Source organism: Trematomus bernacchii, unplaced genomic scaffold, assembly GCF_902827165.1.
Source record: "Trematomus bernacchii unplaced genomic scaffold, fTreBer1.1, whole genome shotgun sequence".
Classification (NCBI taxonomy): Eukaryota; Metazoa; Chordata; class Actinopteri; order Perciformes; family Nototheniidae; genus Trematomus; species Trematomus bernacchii.
Window position 1 is genome coordinate 6585546 of NW_022987656.1, and position 18432 is coordinate 6603977.

The 18432-nt window shown below is 41.6% G+C and overlaps 1 protein-coding gene across 1 annotated transcript in view; it reads left to right on the plus strand.

Moving 5' to 3' along the window:
• mpp5a (membrane protein, palmitoylated 5a (MAGUK p55 subfamily member 5)) overlaps nt 1–18432 on the plus strand; it is a 49978-nt gene that overhangs the window by 17445 nt on the left and 14101 nt on the right. Inside the window, 6 exon segments of the mRNA XM_034135242.1 lie at nt 12676–12953; nt 14480–14657; nt 15470–15570; nt 16380–16487; nt 17778–17855; nt 18215–18355. Coding sequence (XP_033991133.1) covers nt 12720–12953; nt 14480–14657; nt 15470–15570; nt 16380–16487; nt 17778–17855; nt 18215–18355 — 840 coding nt within the window. The 5' untranslated portion in view covers nt 12676–12719.

The following is an 18432-nucleotide window of genomic DNA, read 5'->3' on the forward strand; positions in this document are numbered from 1 at the left end:
CCCCGGCGAGTCGTCTGCGTTCGATTAACCCCTTGACTGCCTCACAGTTCTCTGATGCTTTTAATGCTTCTCCGATCTGTAAATTAGATGTGAACTGTGCTTTTAATGCTGATGAGCTTATCTCCATGTTTGATTCGACATGTACACTAATACTGGATTCTGTTGCTCCTTTTACGCTTAGACGCACCAAAGTTCTATCAGAGCCGTGGCTCAATGACTGTACTCGTGATCTCAGACGCGCTTGCAGGCGTGCAGAGAGAAAATGGAAAAAGGATAAACTCCATGTCTCCCTAGAAATCCTTCGTGCTTGCCTTTCCGACTACCAGACGGCAGTCAAAGCAGCCAAAACAGAGCACATTTCTCTGTTAATCTCCAAAAACAGCCATAAACCTCAGGTTCTTTTTAATGTCCTCAACTCTATCATTAATCCCTGTGATGTTTCTTCTATTGTCCCATCGACTACTCTCTGTGATAAGTTTCTTAAATTTTTTATTGAAAAGGTATCTGCTCTTAGGCTAGCCCACACTAGTGCTACCCCAGATCCTGCTCCTTTTCTGTGCCCTGCTGTCCTCGACCACTTTGAGCCTGTATCCCTCTCTTCTCTCTCGGATGTAGTCAAGCACCTGCGGCCGACAAACTGCATCTCAGACAGCATTCCCTCTCGCCTTCTCAGAGATGTTTTAGAATCAGTTGGAGCAAGTATTTTATTACTTTTAAACACCTCTCTTACCTCAGGATGTGTCCCAGCTGCCTTCAAACATGCCGTGGTTAAGCCACTCCTTAAAAAGAAAAATCTCGACCCCTCCATTCTCGCAAATCTTAGGCCCATCTCCCAGCTGCCTTTTTTATCAAAAGCCCTGGAGCGAGTAGTCTACGCCCAGCTGCAGTCCTTTTTAACCACGCATGGAATCCATGAAAAGTTCCAGTCTGGCTTCAAACCCATGCACAGCACTGAAACAGCTCTTTTAAGAGTTTTTAATGATCTGCTCCTAGCCGCCGACTCAGGTAGCCCAGCTGTCTTGGTGCTGTTAGACCTGACAGCTGCCTTTGACACTGTGGACCATAGCATCCTGCTGTCACGGCTTGAACAGTCCGCTGGCATCACAGGCTCTGCCCTTGCATGGTTCAGGTCCTACCTGACAGACCATAGCTTCTCGGTACAGCTAGGTGCCTTCTCCTCTGCCAAAGCCCCTCTTACCTGTGGGGTTCCCCAAGGCTCGATTCTGGGCCCCATCCTTTTCCTACTGTACATACTGCCCCTAGGTTCAATACTCACAAAACATAACATTCCCTTCCACTGCTACGCCGACGATGTACAGATATATCTGCCTCTAAAAGCAAATGTCACACACTCACTACAGCAGCTGATGGACTGCTTAGCAGAGATTAAATCCTGGCTGAGCAAAAACTTCCTCAACCTCAACGAGAGCAAGACTGAGGTCATCTTTTTTGGACCGCAACCTCCAGCCTCTCCGGTTGATATTCTGGGCTCTATCAAAAAAAACATCCTCCCCTCGGTCATGAACCTTGGAGTGACATTCACCAGCACTTTTAAATTTGACAAGCAGGTTAGCACCGTAGTAAAATCCTGCTTTTTTAAAATAAGACTATTGGCCAAAACCAAGTCGTATTTATCTTTTAAAGACTTAGAAAGGGTTATCAACGCCTTTGTAACCTCGAGACTGGACTATTGTAACGCTCTGTATGTGGGTATGGACCAGGCCTCAATCAAACGCTTACAGCTAGTCCAAAACGCGGCTGCACGTTTGCTGACTGGTCACAAAAAGCGCGACCACATCACCCCTATTCTGGCCTCATTACACTGGCTTCCAGTTCGGTTCAGAATTGATTTTAAAGTCCTTTTATTTGTTTTTAAAGCCCTAAATGGGCTGGCTCCGGCCTATATAACTGAACTGCTCCAGCGCTACACCCCAGCCAGAGCTTTAAGGTCTGCTGACCAGCTGCTGCTGGTAGTGCCCAAGACCAGGCTAAAAACCAGAGGGCACCGAGCCTTCGCAGCAGCTGGCCCCAGGCTCTGGAACACTTTGCCCCTCCATGTGAGGTCGGCCCAGACCGTAGGGGTTTTTAAATCCACATTAAAAACACACTTCTTCTCTCTGGCTTTCTAATTAGAGCGGAGCATGACTCCTGACTTTTCCGTGTGTTTTATTCTTATTTTGTTTTTTAAGTTATATCTGTTGTAATTTATTGTCGTTTATTGTGTTTTGTAGTAATGTGTTTTTTATTACATGTACAGCACTTTGGCTCGACCAAAAATCGCTTTTAAATGTGCTTTATAAATAAAACCTGATTTGATTTGATTTGATTTGCCTTAAATATAAAGATATAACATCAGTGCTTGGCAATAGGCACGGGTTTCCCATAAGTGAAAGACACCTCAAGAGAACACTCAGAGCGAGGGGACATGCACGTCGCAAAGCATACTCTGTCTGAGCTGAGTTATTGACAGATTCGAATTTCGCGGATCAATAATTCATGAACATAACGTTGTAAAAATACAAACAACATGACTTTACAATAATAGCAAGGTAAACAACGAGCTACAGAGTCGTTTTTATCAGAACAGTTCGATAAGCGCCGTCATCCGAGCTAAACATCAAGAATTGGTCACAATCTGCAGCTGGAGGAGAGAGGAGTGCTTAGGGACAGTATACAAACTGCAACGCCGAAAATATATACTCATAGGAAAATTCAATAACTTCATTTTTTTTAGATGTAGTACTACCAAAATCTCTTAACACATCAATGGTTATGTTGTTGTTACAGTATAACACTTATTTTGAATAAATATGCTTTAATATTTTTCAGGCTTTTTTATTTCAAACTATTTTAAATTACTAAACTTACTTCAATTCAATAACTTCATTTTACAATGTAGTGCAACCAAACCCCTTTCACACATCAATAGTACATTGCAGCTCATACTACATAAGGGTTGTCCAAACTACGGCCCGGGGGCCAAATTGAACTTCTTGAATATATATGTATATACTAGGGCTGTCAAGCGTTAATAAGGCGTTAACGCAAAAAGAAATTAATGCCACTAATTATTTTAACGCGATTAACGCATGTGTATTTTTTGTCCTCGGCCGCCCCGTAGTTTCAGAGCGCATCGAGTTTAAAATACCATCTACAAGCTGATGCTGACAGCCCCGCTCCTGCCGCCCGCTTGTGGCAGACCACACTTCCACACTCACCAGCAGGCCCGGACTGGCCATCGGGAGGACCGGGAGGGTGTGTGTATGTGTGGCGCGATCGATTAATATTCGCCAGGGCTGTCCGATTTTCGATTTTGATCATGGTCAGTTTCTGGCATCCCTAGTAGCCAGACAGTGGGACATTGTACGAAAAGTCAGCACACTCAGCACGGATAGTGCGCGCAACATGATTGCAGCGTCCAGGCAGCTCCCGTTCGAACACACACACACACACACACACACACACACACACACACACACACACACACACACACACACACACTTTGTATTGTATTAATGTATGAGAGAGGTTCCAGGTTGAATTGAGGCGAATATTTGTAATGTTCAGAGGTTGTTGTGTTTAATATTCATGAGAATATTTGTCATTGTTCAAATGATGATAAACAAACATATAAAGCATATTTGTCCTCTCATATGTTGATAAGAGTATTAAAAACTTGAAAAATATCCCTCTAAGGTACATTTAGAACAGATAAAAAAATGTGCGATTAATCGCGATTAACTATGGACAATCATGCGATTAAATATTTGAATCGACTGACAGCCCTAGTATATACCTGTTAATAAGCCCACATTTTCTAACAAATCAAACAAAGAAAAAAACAGGTTACAAAATTATTTTAAAACATATTTATTCAAAATAAGTGTTATACTGTAACAACAACATAACCATTGATGTGTTAAGAGATTTTGGTAGCACTACATCTTAAAAAAAAGTTATTGAATTTTTCTAAGTATATATTTTCGGCGTTGCAGTTTGTATACGACTACTGTCACAAACTGGATGAATGTGAAGTATTTTGTTAAAGGAGGATGAAAGCGTAATCAAGGAGCACTATTGGAGTGACTTTGATGGTTATTGGACTCAGGATTAATTAATTTGGATTCCCGCTGTATGAAGAAATTAAAGGACGGCGCAAGTGGAAACAATTCACAAAGGGATTAAACTCTTTAAAACACGCCGGATTTTGCCGATGTGTTTATGTGGATTCAAAAGTCGTAAATAATCTACAAAATGGAGGAGACCGATCTGATCGGAGCAACTGTGACAAATAATCTGAAACCGGCGATCTTTGGGGAGCGCCCCCCAGGTTGGGAACCACTGGCGTGTAGGGAGGGGCAGCAGCCATATCATTAGCTAGAACTAGCTAGATCTGATGGATTTGGACATAAACGCGAGTGAAGTATAACCGGACGCGAGAGAGAGAGAGAGATCAGCACCTGCAGCTCTGCCCGCTGTGAGGGACCGGTGAGCGGAGCAAAACACACCTTTAGACCTAACACATTTAGCTATGGCACTGTCGTATACATTGAATTATTCCATTTGATAATATGTAATCAACTTAGGCACCCCTCCCAAAAAATACTTTTATCATTCATAACTTTCATAATTCCAGAGATACATCCCATAATTCATCACATTTTTAACCATTGAAGTCAATGGAGAAAATCTTCAGACTTGACATTATTCGTGTAACACAACTTTTAAATCTGATTCTGACTTTTAGAGATATTAAACATTGTTCAGACCTTGTTAAAGAGGTTTTCTTCAGATTTTAACATTAACTAGAGTGCGTGATGTCACAGATAGAGTGGAGCAAATCTTGAAATTTGCCTTCATATATTTTTTTTAAACTGCCATAATTCCCAAACCCTACATTCCTGAGACATAATTTGTCATGACAACCGTAGGAAAACATCTCGTAGCTTGAGAAATGACAAATAATTAAGCAAAAATAATTAAACAAAATGCCTCTTGAGAGCATGAAGTGACAAAAACGTTCAACATGTCTCCATTAAAACCCATTGTAATTTCAGGCTGATATTTCCTCACAGCAGCAGCCGCACACCTTTAGTTAAACTGCCAAAAAGGCCACATTATTAACCCGAAAGTACACAAAAATTACACTTCAGATACTCAACTTCCTTGACATGCTTCACGTTTTGAAATTCACAGATATCTGTTATCGTTCTTCCACAAAACGTTCACATGTAAGAGGTTTATCTCTCATCAGAGCAATGCAAAACCTTTGATCTCTACAGAGCTCGTTAGCTCAACTATAAACACCTGTGTAATGGAACACGATGATGTCATCACTCCAACTGACATGCTCAGAGCAGCAGACTTCAGATAATGGTTAATGGTCGTGCCCTCAACAGCTCTACGTCAATTATGGGGTGTCATCATATGCCGTTCAAGAGAAGAGAGAGAGGGCGATCAAGAGTCAGTTCTAACTGTTCATTTCATTTCACTCTCTCTCTCTCTCTCTCTATCTTCCTCTTCCTCAATATCTTCCTCTATCTTCCTCTTCCTCAATATCTTCCTCTATCTTCCCCTTCCTCAATATCTTCCTCTCTCCATCTTCCTCTTCCTCAATATCTTCCTCTCTCCATCTTCCTCAATATCTTTCTCTCTCTCTCTCTCTCTCTCTCTCTCTCTCTCTCTCTCTCTCTCTCTCTCGCTCTCTCTCTCTCTCTCTCTCTCACACACACACACAATGTTCCAAACGGCCCAAAACTTCACAGGTTTGGTAACGATGCAGCCATCAACGCATCTAAGCGTATTATGGGGTGTCATCAAATGCCGTTGCCATGGCGACAGACCATTCGCCATCAAGTTAGTTCAAAAGTTTGCAGTTCAAATATTCTGCTGCTTTTCCAAGCCTTTTTACTTTCTTTTCTTCACTCATCACACATTCAAGCCCCCAGTGTTCATGTATCATTTCAATCTAAATTCACTTTCTTCTTACACATTACATTTCAGCATAGCAGTTTAGTGTCAGCTTTTCAGCATAAAGCATTCCCACTAGCAATTTCTTCAGGGATTGCATTCTCTAGTTTAAACTAATGTTGTATTGGAAAGTTGGACAACAGAAAAATACAAAATAGATACATAAAACAATTAACTTAAAGAAAGGGGTTTCTGTGGTGTAATAGGTTCATTCATAATTCACAGAGGTAAACAGAGAAGGTGCGTGTACGCATGTGATAACTGAATGGACTATATGTCCTATAGTTTTTTTGGATTTTATTATATATTTTCCAGACATAACAAGAAAAAACCCAATAAAAAAGGGTGATGTAGGTATTACAGTGGTAATGTGTTTCTATTAAACAAGTAGTGTAACCGTAGGAACACATGACCTTGCATCAGTACATGGTTTTTAAAAAAACATAAAAATCCGTGTATTATCTATTTTCCTTACTCAAGTGATTTCCTATATAAGACTCAATATACTTACTCACGTGTAGGTCCAAAAATGTCTTATAAAGAAGTCCCGTTTCTAATAAAATGCCAATGTTCCAGCCTTTTTAGTGAAAGTAATAAAGGGTAAAACTAGTCCAACCAGCATTTCCGGAGGATTTTAAGTGATTTTATTGCTGTCTCCTGGTGGGATAGACATATTTGTCTGCTGGACCTGAGGCATGAGAGAAAGCTCTGAGAAACAATAATGTGGGGAAGCCAGCTGTTCATACTGATGTTTCTAACTGTTGATTATGGCTGTGTATTGGAGAGACAATAGGATATGTATCATGATGTAGCGACAAACTGTCATGGTATGAAGAATACACCACCATGCAATTATACAGAAAAGGATTAGGGCCACACGTACATTTTCTTTTTGAGATCTGAGAAAAAAAGTTGAATTGGTCAGATCGCAAAAGAATATTTATATTTGACCCTAATTCTGCATACAAATACAACCTGAGTTAATACAAATGTTTTAATTATGCAATCAGAACAGTTGGATTTTTATTTGAGCCGTCCCTGATAGATACTATCTCTTTACGTTAGTGAGCCGGATCATTTGGCTCTGAGCGCCGGCTGTTTCGGCTCTCAAACGGCTCTTCATGTTACCACAGTTTACCATGGAGCCTCAGTTTCGCCGCTGCAAGGCTCCGGCGCTCGCAGTTCACGCGCGTGCTCCACTAGCACCCCCCCCCCCCCTCATCTCGTCCAAATTGCGCACTTTCCGTGTGTCCAATGTCGGGGAAACGATCTTCAATACTCCGAAAAGAATCCCACCAGACTCCTTTGCCCCTCCAACAGAGGGATTTCCTTGTCCTTTTTCCTTTTCGTAATTTCAAGCGATAAAAACTCTCGATCTTCTCTCGAATTATTAACTTTTTTGGACGCCCTCGGCTCGAGTTCAAATGACAGCAAGACGCCCCCCTGGCGGAAACGCTGCTTATGATTCTACTTGTGATAGTCGGACATGTATTGATTCCATCCGATAGCTGCTATAATACAAAACAAAACGTCTGCCTGCTCTACACAATGATCAATAACAGCAAACGGATGGTCAAAGTAAGGCACAAATAAACAGAATCACACGAAGCCTGGTTAGTGTTGCCTGACTTTATAAGTGTGTGGTTGCGTTCTAGTCACTTTGCTCAGCGCTACTGCTTGTTACAACTTTTATTTACCGTTCTCGCCATAAACTGTTAGCTCAGGTTAATCTCGCCCCCCTCCGACGTAAGCGTGACTTATGCGGTTCTTGCTTCTAGACCGTCAATATTTTGGTGCTTGGTAAGAACCGGTCTTCGGAGAAAAGAGCCGGCTCCGCTGCGGTGTGAACAGGAAAAACCGGTGCTTATCAGGCTCTAGCTCCGAACCGGCCCTGGAACCGCGTTGGTGTATGTAACATCCAACATCATCGCACTACTTTCTGTGTAATCTGAGCAAAGATATTAGGAAAATAGGGCTGCACAATTAAACGCCATTTTATCAGTCTTTAGAGAGACTAGTGCAATATTCAAATTGTGGGAAGTGCAATATTTGTGAAAGGCTAAATTATCATCTTAATATATTTTTCAGTGATAATGAGAATAAAATGATCGATCCAGGTAATATAGTGAGTCTGAAACTGATATTGCAATGCAATAATAATGTAAAACAATTTTTTTCCAAATTGTGCAGCAAACATTCTCCATTCTATGGGTTTTAGGAGGTATTTACAAGAATGTGTTTGATGTTACAAAAAACCTGATCGGGCATCAGCAATTCCATTTTATTAGTCTAACATTTGTTTACTTATACCTGGGACCGTCCAAAAAAATAATAAAAGTAGTGATGCTCTGCTCCCTTTGACTGGATTTGAATTCATGCTGATTGGTCCCAATATATAATAAAGTCAAATACACTAAGATAGATTTCTATAGTAGTGTTTTGATCACTCACACAGGCATATATTATACACACTCCCTTCCCCCATCAGTGGAATTTGGTTCACAGGGCTGCCTGGCATTCCTCACTGCTGCATCATGGGACCTCAGTGGGACCTATGCTCTGTGTGTGTGTTTGTGTGTCCTCCTGCTTGTGAGAGATAGCATATCAATGTGCTGTTGTTATTGTGGGAACAGAAGATAAGGCATCCATCTGTCTCACCTTTTTATTTGTGTGTGTGTGTGTGTGTGTGTGTGTGGTGTGTGTGTGTGTGTGTGTGTGTGTGTGTGTGTGTGAGTGTGTGGTGTGTGTGTGTGTGTGTGTGTGTGTGTGTGTGTGTGTGTGTGTGTGTGTGTGTGTGTGTGTGTGTGTGTGTGTGTGGTGTGTGTGTGTGTGTGTGTGTGTGTGTGTGTGTGTGTGTGTGTGTGTGTGTGTGTGTGTGTGGTGTGTGTGTGTGTGTGTGTGTGTGTGTGTGTGTGTGTGTGTGTGTGTGTGTGTGTGTGTGTGTGTGTGTGTGTGTGTGTGTGGTGTGTGTGTGTGTGTGTGTGTGTGTGTGTGTGTGTGTGTGTGTGTGTGTGTGTGTGTGTGTGTGTGTGTGTGTGTGTGTGTGTCCACAAAGCCGTTGTCATGGTTGTGTGTGCAGAGTGGGGGGTTGTGATGACGTAATTGTCTCTGAACTACATATCAGAAAGAGCTAGCTAAGATGGAGCGAAAGCACCTGAGTCATTAATTATTTAGTGGTTTTGAACTAGTTAGTGTACCAATTAATCCTAATTGGTAAAAACATTCATTGTGAATTGACAGCCAGTAAACTATTGCTCAGATAGCATTAGCTCAGGTTGTAAACCAGCAGGTCAACAGGTTTGGTCAGTCAGTCTGCACCAGTTTCGTTGTCATTAAAGGATAATACTTTTTTCCCCCACTTTTTGTTTATTTGCACTTTATACGGTGGCCGACGGGTGCCCAACACAAAAGGAGGAATGAGCTGCAGCTCCAGAAACAATGCAAATATTAAAACACAAATGTGCCAAAACACATGCAAATGAAGAAACATCTTCACAAACTTGACAACACATGCACGGCATTTAAAAGCTTTCACTAACTTGATTAAACATGGGCAGCGTTTACTAAAAGCGATGTATAAACAAAAACGCTGCAAATACAAAAACGCTGCAGGTGATGCGCTCAGCTGGGACCGGAGCGCTTCTTGACGCTCTGGGTTTATAAAGTTGTCCAACTGTCACTGTTGGCACAGTTAGCCTGTTTCTTTGTCATTCAAATCTGATCCAACTAAACCAACACATCCTGATAAATAATATAAGCTGTGTAATGTTGTTTAAAGGGGACCTATCATGCAAAATGCACTTTTGTACGTCTTTTATACGTCTTTTATACATGAATATGTGTCCCCGGTGTTCCAGGGAACTCACCAAGTGTCAGAAAACACAACCCTCTCTATTTTCCTGCATACCCAAATCTCTAAAAACGGGGCTGCAACGGATCTGATAAAAACTGATCCAGATTTGAACACTGTCCTGACGTCAGGACGGTGGCGCTACGGCTATTGGGCCAACTCTCCACCTATCAGGGGAATGTGGGGTTGGGCCACGGCCGGCCATTGCCGCTCGAAAGCGCTGGAGACGCTGTAGTACATATGCCAGGCCTGTAAGTGCCGCTGTAGTCTGCCACAAAAGCAGCAAAGAAGACTTCCCGCGCATGGTTGCCATGGTTGCCCTTCTGTTTATTCGCCGCTGTGGCTTTTTTTCTCCCTCCCCGAGGCAAGCGTTTGCTCCTGCTGCTTTAATTCAATGCAATCCCTCCCCGTCGAGGCAAGCACTGTAATTCTCTCCGGTTAGTCCACCAGCAGATGACAAACACCTACCTCTCCGCCTCTTCCAAGGAACGAGGGGACCGTGCGGCAGAGTTTCAGTTAGGTTTTCTTTCGCCGGTCAAGATGTCCGTTAAAGTTTAAATCTTCCGGACAAAATTAGAAAAGTGCCGGTCAAAGGTCTTCTTTGTTATTTATTGAGCTTTAAAACAAATGAATAAAGACTCTATATAATAATATAATAAAACACGGAGGACGGAGATCTATTTTTCTCCCCCTCTTCTGACTTGATCAGAGCGGCTCCCCTCTCCTGCAGGGGGCCGTGGTCAGCTGCAGCTCACAGAATCAGCCCCCTGCAAAAACAGGGCTGGAGAACAGCAAATAGAGCGAAATGAGGCATGGCTAAAATGCATGATCTGTTTGGTATTTTGAAAACAGAAACGTATAAATATACCTTATATAGGTATGGCCCTACAATATATCATTTAAATATAGCATGATAGGTCCACTTTAACTGTTGACTGTAATGTGTTTTTTCCAATTTTAACATTAATTGATATGTATTAGGTCAAATGTAATTAATATTATCAAAAGTTTTTTTTTTTAAACTACTCTTTTAGAGGCTATAATTTACTGTTTTTGGCTGAATTCCATGGCTGGCTCACCGTTATAGTTTACGAGGACACTTGTTCATTATGTAATTTGTACCACCTGTGTTTTTCTTCTGATAAAAGTCCAAATGTCTGCTGGGAGAAATCTGTTCTTTCAGCTGTTTTGGCCACCTTTTTTTGGGCATGTTTTTTCTCCTTTGTTTACTTCCATAACATAATGACATCTCTATGTAACACTCGCTTCTGTTGGCTAGTGCTCCAACACATTGCACGTGATAGGCTAACTGTTGGGACATATCTAAGCGGTTGACCAATTACAACTAGAGATGTCCCGATCCGATCACGTGATCGGGGATCGGAGCCGATCACGTGATTTTCAAAAGATCGGAATCGGGAGAAAAAAATCGGGGATCGGGATTTTTTTTTTTTTTTTTTAATAAAATATTTTTATTTTATTTAATGTTACAAAACAAAAATGACCATGTTCACGTCTTAAAGTCATCCTGAGGCCTTAGTTTTGGTTTAAAATTACACAACATCATGTATGTGTTGCTTCTTTTGGGCTTGTTTCATAGACCTGGTTGCTTATTTCTCTCAAATCTGGCAACAGAGTGGGCGCAGTGTCTAATAGTAGCAGTAAGCTAACAAGAGGCTACGTTCAGCTGGTGACTCGGGAGTCGGGACAGAGAAAATGTCAGGAGTTTGGAAGTATTATAAAATTGAAAGGGAAGGCAGTGTAACAGCCAGATGCAATGTTTGCAAGGCGGAGGTTCCGCGTGGTGGAAAGAACAGAGCTACGTTCAACACGACCAATCTAATACAAACACCACCAACAACAACACGACGAGTACACAGCGGCCACTCGGGTAACGGCACTGAAACAACCGACACTTTCAGAGACTTTTAAAAGGAAAGAGAAACTGCCCCAGAACAGTGAAAAGGCCAAAAGAATAACAGCCAAGATAGCTGAATTCATCGCGTTGGATGACCAGCCGTTATCTGTTACCTTTTTGTTCTCTTAATGCATTGCATAAAGATCGTATCGGGAAAAATCGGTATCGGCAGATTGTCAAAATCAAATGATCGGATCGGGAGCAAAAAAAGGTGATCGGGACATCCCTAATTACAACAGAGCCGGCCAGCTAACCAATCAGAGCAAACTGGGCTTTGGTTTCAGACAGAGGGTGAAAAGAGGTGCTGCAGCACAGACAGTATGAGAAACATAAAGAGCTTTTTGAACATTAAGCATGTGAACATGTCACAGGAGAGGGACACAATAATAACATACATGTGAAAATGAGCATAACATGTCCTCTTTAGAGTCATTTATTTTTTAAGAAACTTTCATTTTGGAATACTAAACACTCATACATCCTGTGTTTGTCATGTCAGACTCAATAGTCACAGGTAAATAGATCCCTAATGGTCATGATTAACCAGACCTGGGTCTGATAGTGTAGCACCGCGAAATGGCCTTCAGGACACTTCCTCTTCTGATGTGATCTTATCAATGTTGGAGGAATGTTGGGATGTTGAATGTCACACACTAGTTTCCACATAAGAAATACTCCCACTGGTTCTCTGTCGGTTTGTGTCCCTTATTTATTAAGTGTGTCTTATTTCTGTCTTTACTTTTACTGTTTAGCTTTATTGTATTTATTCTCTAGCTTATTTGACCTTCTTAGATTCATGTGCATCATTTACACATGCACATATGTGTGTTAATACGTTTTAACCTCCTACTTAAATTGAAGGTCATATTTTGTGTAAAAGCAAAGCTTTTTTATTAAATTAATAAATAATGACATATTTCTTCTGCTTTCTCCACAGCTGAAGGTATCATGGCCGCCCTGTTTGCTGAGCTGCCCTCCTAGATGTCACTGATATTTAGAAAACCTTACCCAAACAACCCTGTAATCCACACACCAACAATGACAACCTCCCATCTGAACGGCCATGTCGCTGGAGAGGGAGGGGGAGGGGGAGGAGATGAAGAGCTGAGGGGAGGACAGCATAGGGAGATGGCTGTGGACTGTCCAGGAGAGCTGGGGAGTCGAACACTACCGGTCAGAAGATCTGCACAGCTGGAGAGGATACGACAGCACCAGGTACACACACACACACTCACTCACTCACACACTCACACTCACACTCACACTCACACTCACACACACACACACACACGTTATTTTCTTATAGAGTACTACACTTATAGAGTGATACAGTGATTTTTGTAGGCTAACCCCAAAGTTAGCATCGCTAACCTCTCCCTCAACAAAAAGCATTGAGATTTTTACATTGGATTTAAGAATATTGAATAAGGCCTTAAGCAAACACACATTTATGATACTTCCACGTTTTGTTCAGCAGGAAAATCTCTACGTATATCACCACTTGTTTGTTTCTTGAATTGTTGAACATAAATGCAATTGCAAGAGGTAACTTTAGGCTATAAAGGAACTACAGTCACCACGGCTAAGCTAAAGGTAGCTAATGTTAGGTGTGATTTGTGTCGAATGCTTCTCTTTGCCACTTGTTGGCAACCACCTTTTTAAGACACATAGAAGTTTCAGACATTCTCAAGTGGGGTATTTTCTGATTGCATAAAACCAAAAAACTTATACTGGTACCTAACTCATTTCCGGCTTTTAGGACTCATCCCTGCACCACTTTATTTAATTCAACATAAAAGCTGCAACAAACATTCAAGCGATATTTATTTTAAAGTGAATTTAAGAACAACCATTGTTAATGAAATAGCTGTAGCAGTAAGTGCTCAAATTGAATGGTAACAGACAAGACACATAGAAATATAAGAGCAGGGTGCTTTGTCACAGTCACTGCCCAGTGTCAGCATGGTCTGCATGTCTTTGTGCTAACTGAGTTCACAAGAGCTATTGGCGCTGGTGCTGTGTAACAAAGTGCATTTACTCACCTGTGTACAACTCTCTGCTGCTAGTGCTAGGATATGCTATTTGACACTTTCACTGCCATACGTTTAGGAGGAAAAACTTTAGTCTAGTTACTTTGTAGGTTAAGAATTTGGAAAAAATACAATTTCAGGAGGCAAGCGCACCCTCTTCACATTTAAGAGCGGGCTTAAGACTTTGCTTTTTGATGAAGCTTATAGTTAGGGCTGACAAGGTCCTTCCGGGTCCTTTATTTAATTAAATGTCGACGATTTTACCGATGGATTGTCTGTTGTAATTTGATTACATTTTTTACACTGTCATCCATACTTTGTGATGTACAAACTGTAAAGCCTGCTGAGACATATGTGTTTAGTGATATTAGGCAATATAAACATTTGATCTGATTTGAAAACATATGATCTTAAGAGCAAAGAGACTATTATTCCAACCGTAAACATGGCAAAGAGTAAGCACAATTTAGGATTAAACGTCAACAAAGCTGGGAGACTTTAGAAAAAAGGTTTTCATCATGCAGATACCTGCTATTTATGCTTGCTCTCAGCTGTAAACACAGTTTTTACTGCACTGTAACCAATAACGTATTATAGTGAAGAAATGTAACAAAATGCTTATTGTTTATTTACTCAATATGAGGCTGTTATGCTTTGTTGTTTAATTGTATTTCTATTGACGGTGCATTTATTCTTCCGTGTGTGTGCCAGGAGGATCTGCGTCGCCGCAGAGAGGAGGAGGGTCGGCAGCTGGACCTGAACTCCTCCATCAGACTCAGGAAGCTCTCCCAGCATCCCCACATCGGCATCGACAACCCCACATTCCTGCAGGACTCAAACACACCGCAGCAGCCAGCTCTCAACATCCAGCACACACACGCACTGCTAGGTAAAACCCACACACACACATAATGGATGAAAGAGAAAGAAAAGAATACAAAGTTACAGTGTACGGTAGAAATCAAATGTCTGCAGAAAGCTGGCAGGGAGGGAGAGGAATGTATGGAAGGCATGACTGCTGCTAGGGAGGGAATTCCTCAGGGAGGGAGAGAAGGACATGAGAGGCTCTTGAGGGTGACTTAATTAAACGTTGTGAGGGGTGGCAATGTTGACACGCACACAGTAGCGCCTTTACTTAAGGAATTAGATGCAGCTCTTACATACCTCAATCTGAAGCCAGGAAAAGCAAGCCGTCACCTGACAGGAAAGTACATCTCTCATTTCAAGCCCCTTTATGGTCTTCTCTTTTCTGTGGGTTGATTTGTGGAAGTGAAATGTTATCAAAAGAGATATACCGCTGTAAAATGTCTCAGCCAAGGCCAATACCGATGTTTAAAATAGCCATTTTCAAAAATGTGGCCGATGCTGACACCAATGCAGATATTTTTATATTATTTTGTCGTTGGTTATTCTCCTTTTGTGCTAGGGAAACTTTGAATGAGCCCAAATTCCTAAAAATAACTTTAAAAACCTTATAAAGTTGCCATTCATTTAATTAAACCGTTAAATAATAAATATACAGAACAAGTTTGTGCTTTGATAAAGCCATGGACAAAAAAGATGACCAGAGACTGTGCAGCATTTCGTTTTTTGTCAACACAAAAGCAATGATTTTCTTCCCCCTTCTATGAAGGTGGTGGCCACTGCCAATGTTGGGCCAGTGCATCAAGTTACTAAACAGTGCATGTGTTCTTATTGCAGAGTTGGAGGAGCTGCTGCTGTCCCTGAAGCAGATTCGGGGATGCTTGTCCGACCAGCAGAGTCAGAGCGACATCGAGCATGTTCTTGCACTACTAAACAAGGTAATAGAAGGAGCATTAGATGGAGAGAGCTTCAGAGTCAATATGAAATGGAGGTCTTTTTCAAGACTTTCTGGCTAAAAGAGATTTACAAAGACAAAGCAGTGTTGTCTGAGCTGTCTGAGCGTCCATGACAACTGGGGCCTCACCAGATGCCAAAAGTTCAAATGAAGGCTTCAATATATGGAGGGGGCTTTTGAATGTAAGCTACTGAGAAGCACTCTATTATGCCAGTATTAAATATTCTTGCATTGGATATTTTTGAAGCCCAAAGTCTTATAAATGTAAAGAGTTTGCAGAAACCACCTCCTCTTTGGCTTTCTCTTTTACACATCTGTCTACAAGTCATTGAAGGTGTTCATGTGCCTCCACAGGGAAGCCCACAGCAAATAAAGATGTCACTGTTTCTGCTAGAACCATTTGTAAGAATCTTAAAAGCATTGAATATCCCTTTGTGGCTGCTCGGACATTTCCTGGAACCTTTTCTGAGGAAATAAGACATATCATCTAGTACATTAAAGTGAAGGAACATAGTATTCATTTAAAATACATTGAGAATATTATATATATCCCCCAGCCTTACATTGTTGGTTGTCTAACTCAACCCTGTTTTTTTTCAAAAGAACTGTAAATGAAGTGAAATGACCAAAACAAGCGCAAGTGAACACTGTCAGTTTGAAAACAGCAAATGGAAAAGTTTGATTTCAGTTTTAAACAATGTGAATACAGGTATAGTGATGTGAGAAGATGACATGTGAGCTCCAGTTGAGAAGAATATAACAGAAGCTGCTCTTGTCTTTTTCCTCCTGTAGTCTGACTTCCAGTCAGCGCTGAAGATCCATAATGCCGTGGCAACCAGCATGCATCGACCCTCTCCTCCGTACCCACACACACACCAGGCTCTGCAGCTGGCCATGGAGGTAATTCCAGTTTGAAATCTTATTTCCTAGACACTTCTTGTCGCATCCACACACACACTCACTAAAACACGCACAAACACACACACACGCAAAATAACAGTCCAGGTCAGTGAGTGTTATAATGAGATTGGATACAGAGCAGCTCTGTTGAGTATCAATTAGAGCTCAAACACAAGTGATTATAGCATGTGCACACACACACACACACACACACACACACACACACACACACACACACACACACACACACACACACACACACACACACACACACACACACACCACACACACACACACACTCACTCCTATATGCCAACTCTTTTATTCTGTAATAACATGTGTAGGCAACAGCCTGTCAGTATAGAGTGGTGCAGTGATCTTTGTAGGAAGTTTGTATCGCTAAGGGCTCCCTCAACAAAAAGCAGTGGGAATATTGCCCAAATTAATCTCTGTGGCAAAAAACCGTTTATGATGCTTATTTAGCCACTTGTTAGCAGCCACAGTTTTGATAACACATAGAAGCTTCAGAGATTCACCTGTGTGGGATCTACTATTGTTATGTCGTAAAACAAAATGTGAAAATCCTGTGAGCCTGTGTTAACCACAGACCTTATTTGGGTAGTTAAAAAAACAGTTGACTTTGAAACAAAGGTACCGGAAATGGTAACATGTGTACTTATTCCTGGGTTTTGAATTCATTCCAGCACCACTCTATATAAATGTATGATACCAATGACTTCATCAGAAAGACAGATCCAAAGCTTTAGGACTTTTGAAAGGTTTCCAAGCATAGTAGAGAATATTACTTTGTAAAGTTTGATATTTGTATAGGTGATTTACACATGATACCAGGTTCATGATAACCAGATTAAGATATGCCAACATCCATGATGCTAGTACGATCAGTGCTGTATGTTCTTCCTGCCACAGGTTGAGTTGATAAGATATGGCTCATTTCAGTGGCATGTCATTATAGAGCCGCACACACCTGCTCCATGTTGGCCTCTCCACAACCTTCCCTGCATTTGGCTTTAAAGACGAAACACTTTCAGACTTAATACTGCACTCAAAGAAATGCCTCCTGTTAGACTCAAATCCTTGTAGACTGGGCCCAGATTTAGATTAACCCTTAGCTGTTTAATTTGAATTATGTTTGGGGCTTTACAATAAAATGAGACAAATGATCCCTTTAAGCTCAGAAATGTCTGCAGATGCTATATTGAATATGTTGAATGTGTTATTGCTATGGTGACTTTGCCTTGATGATGCTGTGATATCTTATGTTCCCAGACCAGGAGTCTCATCGAGACGAGTCAGAACAAAGAGGGACTGGAACTACACAGCCTGCTGTCAGACACACACATCCAGGTACACGCACACAACCTAAATCACAACCATATGCACAAACAACTTTACTAATACAACCACACACACATAAACACTCACACACAACTATATGTACACACCCACAAATCCTGGTTCACCATCTCACACAACCACATGCACAACCAGGTACACACGCACGCACGCGCACACATATACACACACACACATAACCACACACAAAACCATGCACACGCGCACACACACAAACCCACCCAGGTTAACACACACAACCACACAGACACACAACATAAGAAACATGCACACACACTGTTTTCGGAAAAATCCTGTTATACTATGACTACTAATGTTTGTGTGTGTGTTGAATGATTGTGTGTGTGCAGTCCTTGCTCCTGTCCCATGACAGGATAGCAGAGCAGGAGATGCAACTTGAGCCGCCGCCCACCCAGGGAGAGACCCTAACCCAGTTGGGGGGGGAGACTGTGAAGATTGTGCGCATAGAGAAAGCTCAGGACATCCCACTGGTGAGGAGAACACACACTCTATATCCCACCATGTTTACACTTAAAGTGCTCAGTTAGAATCAAAGGGCTGTACATAC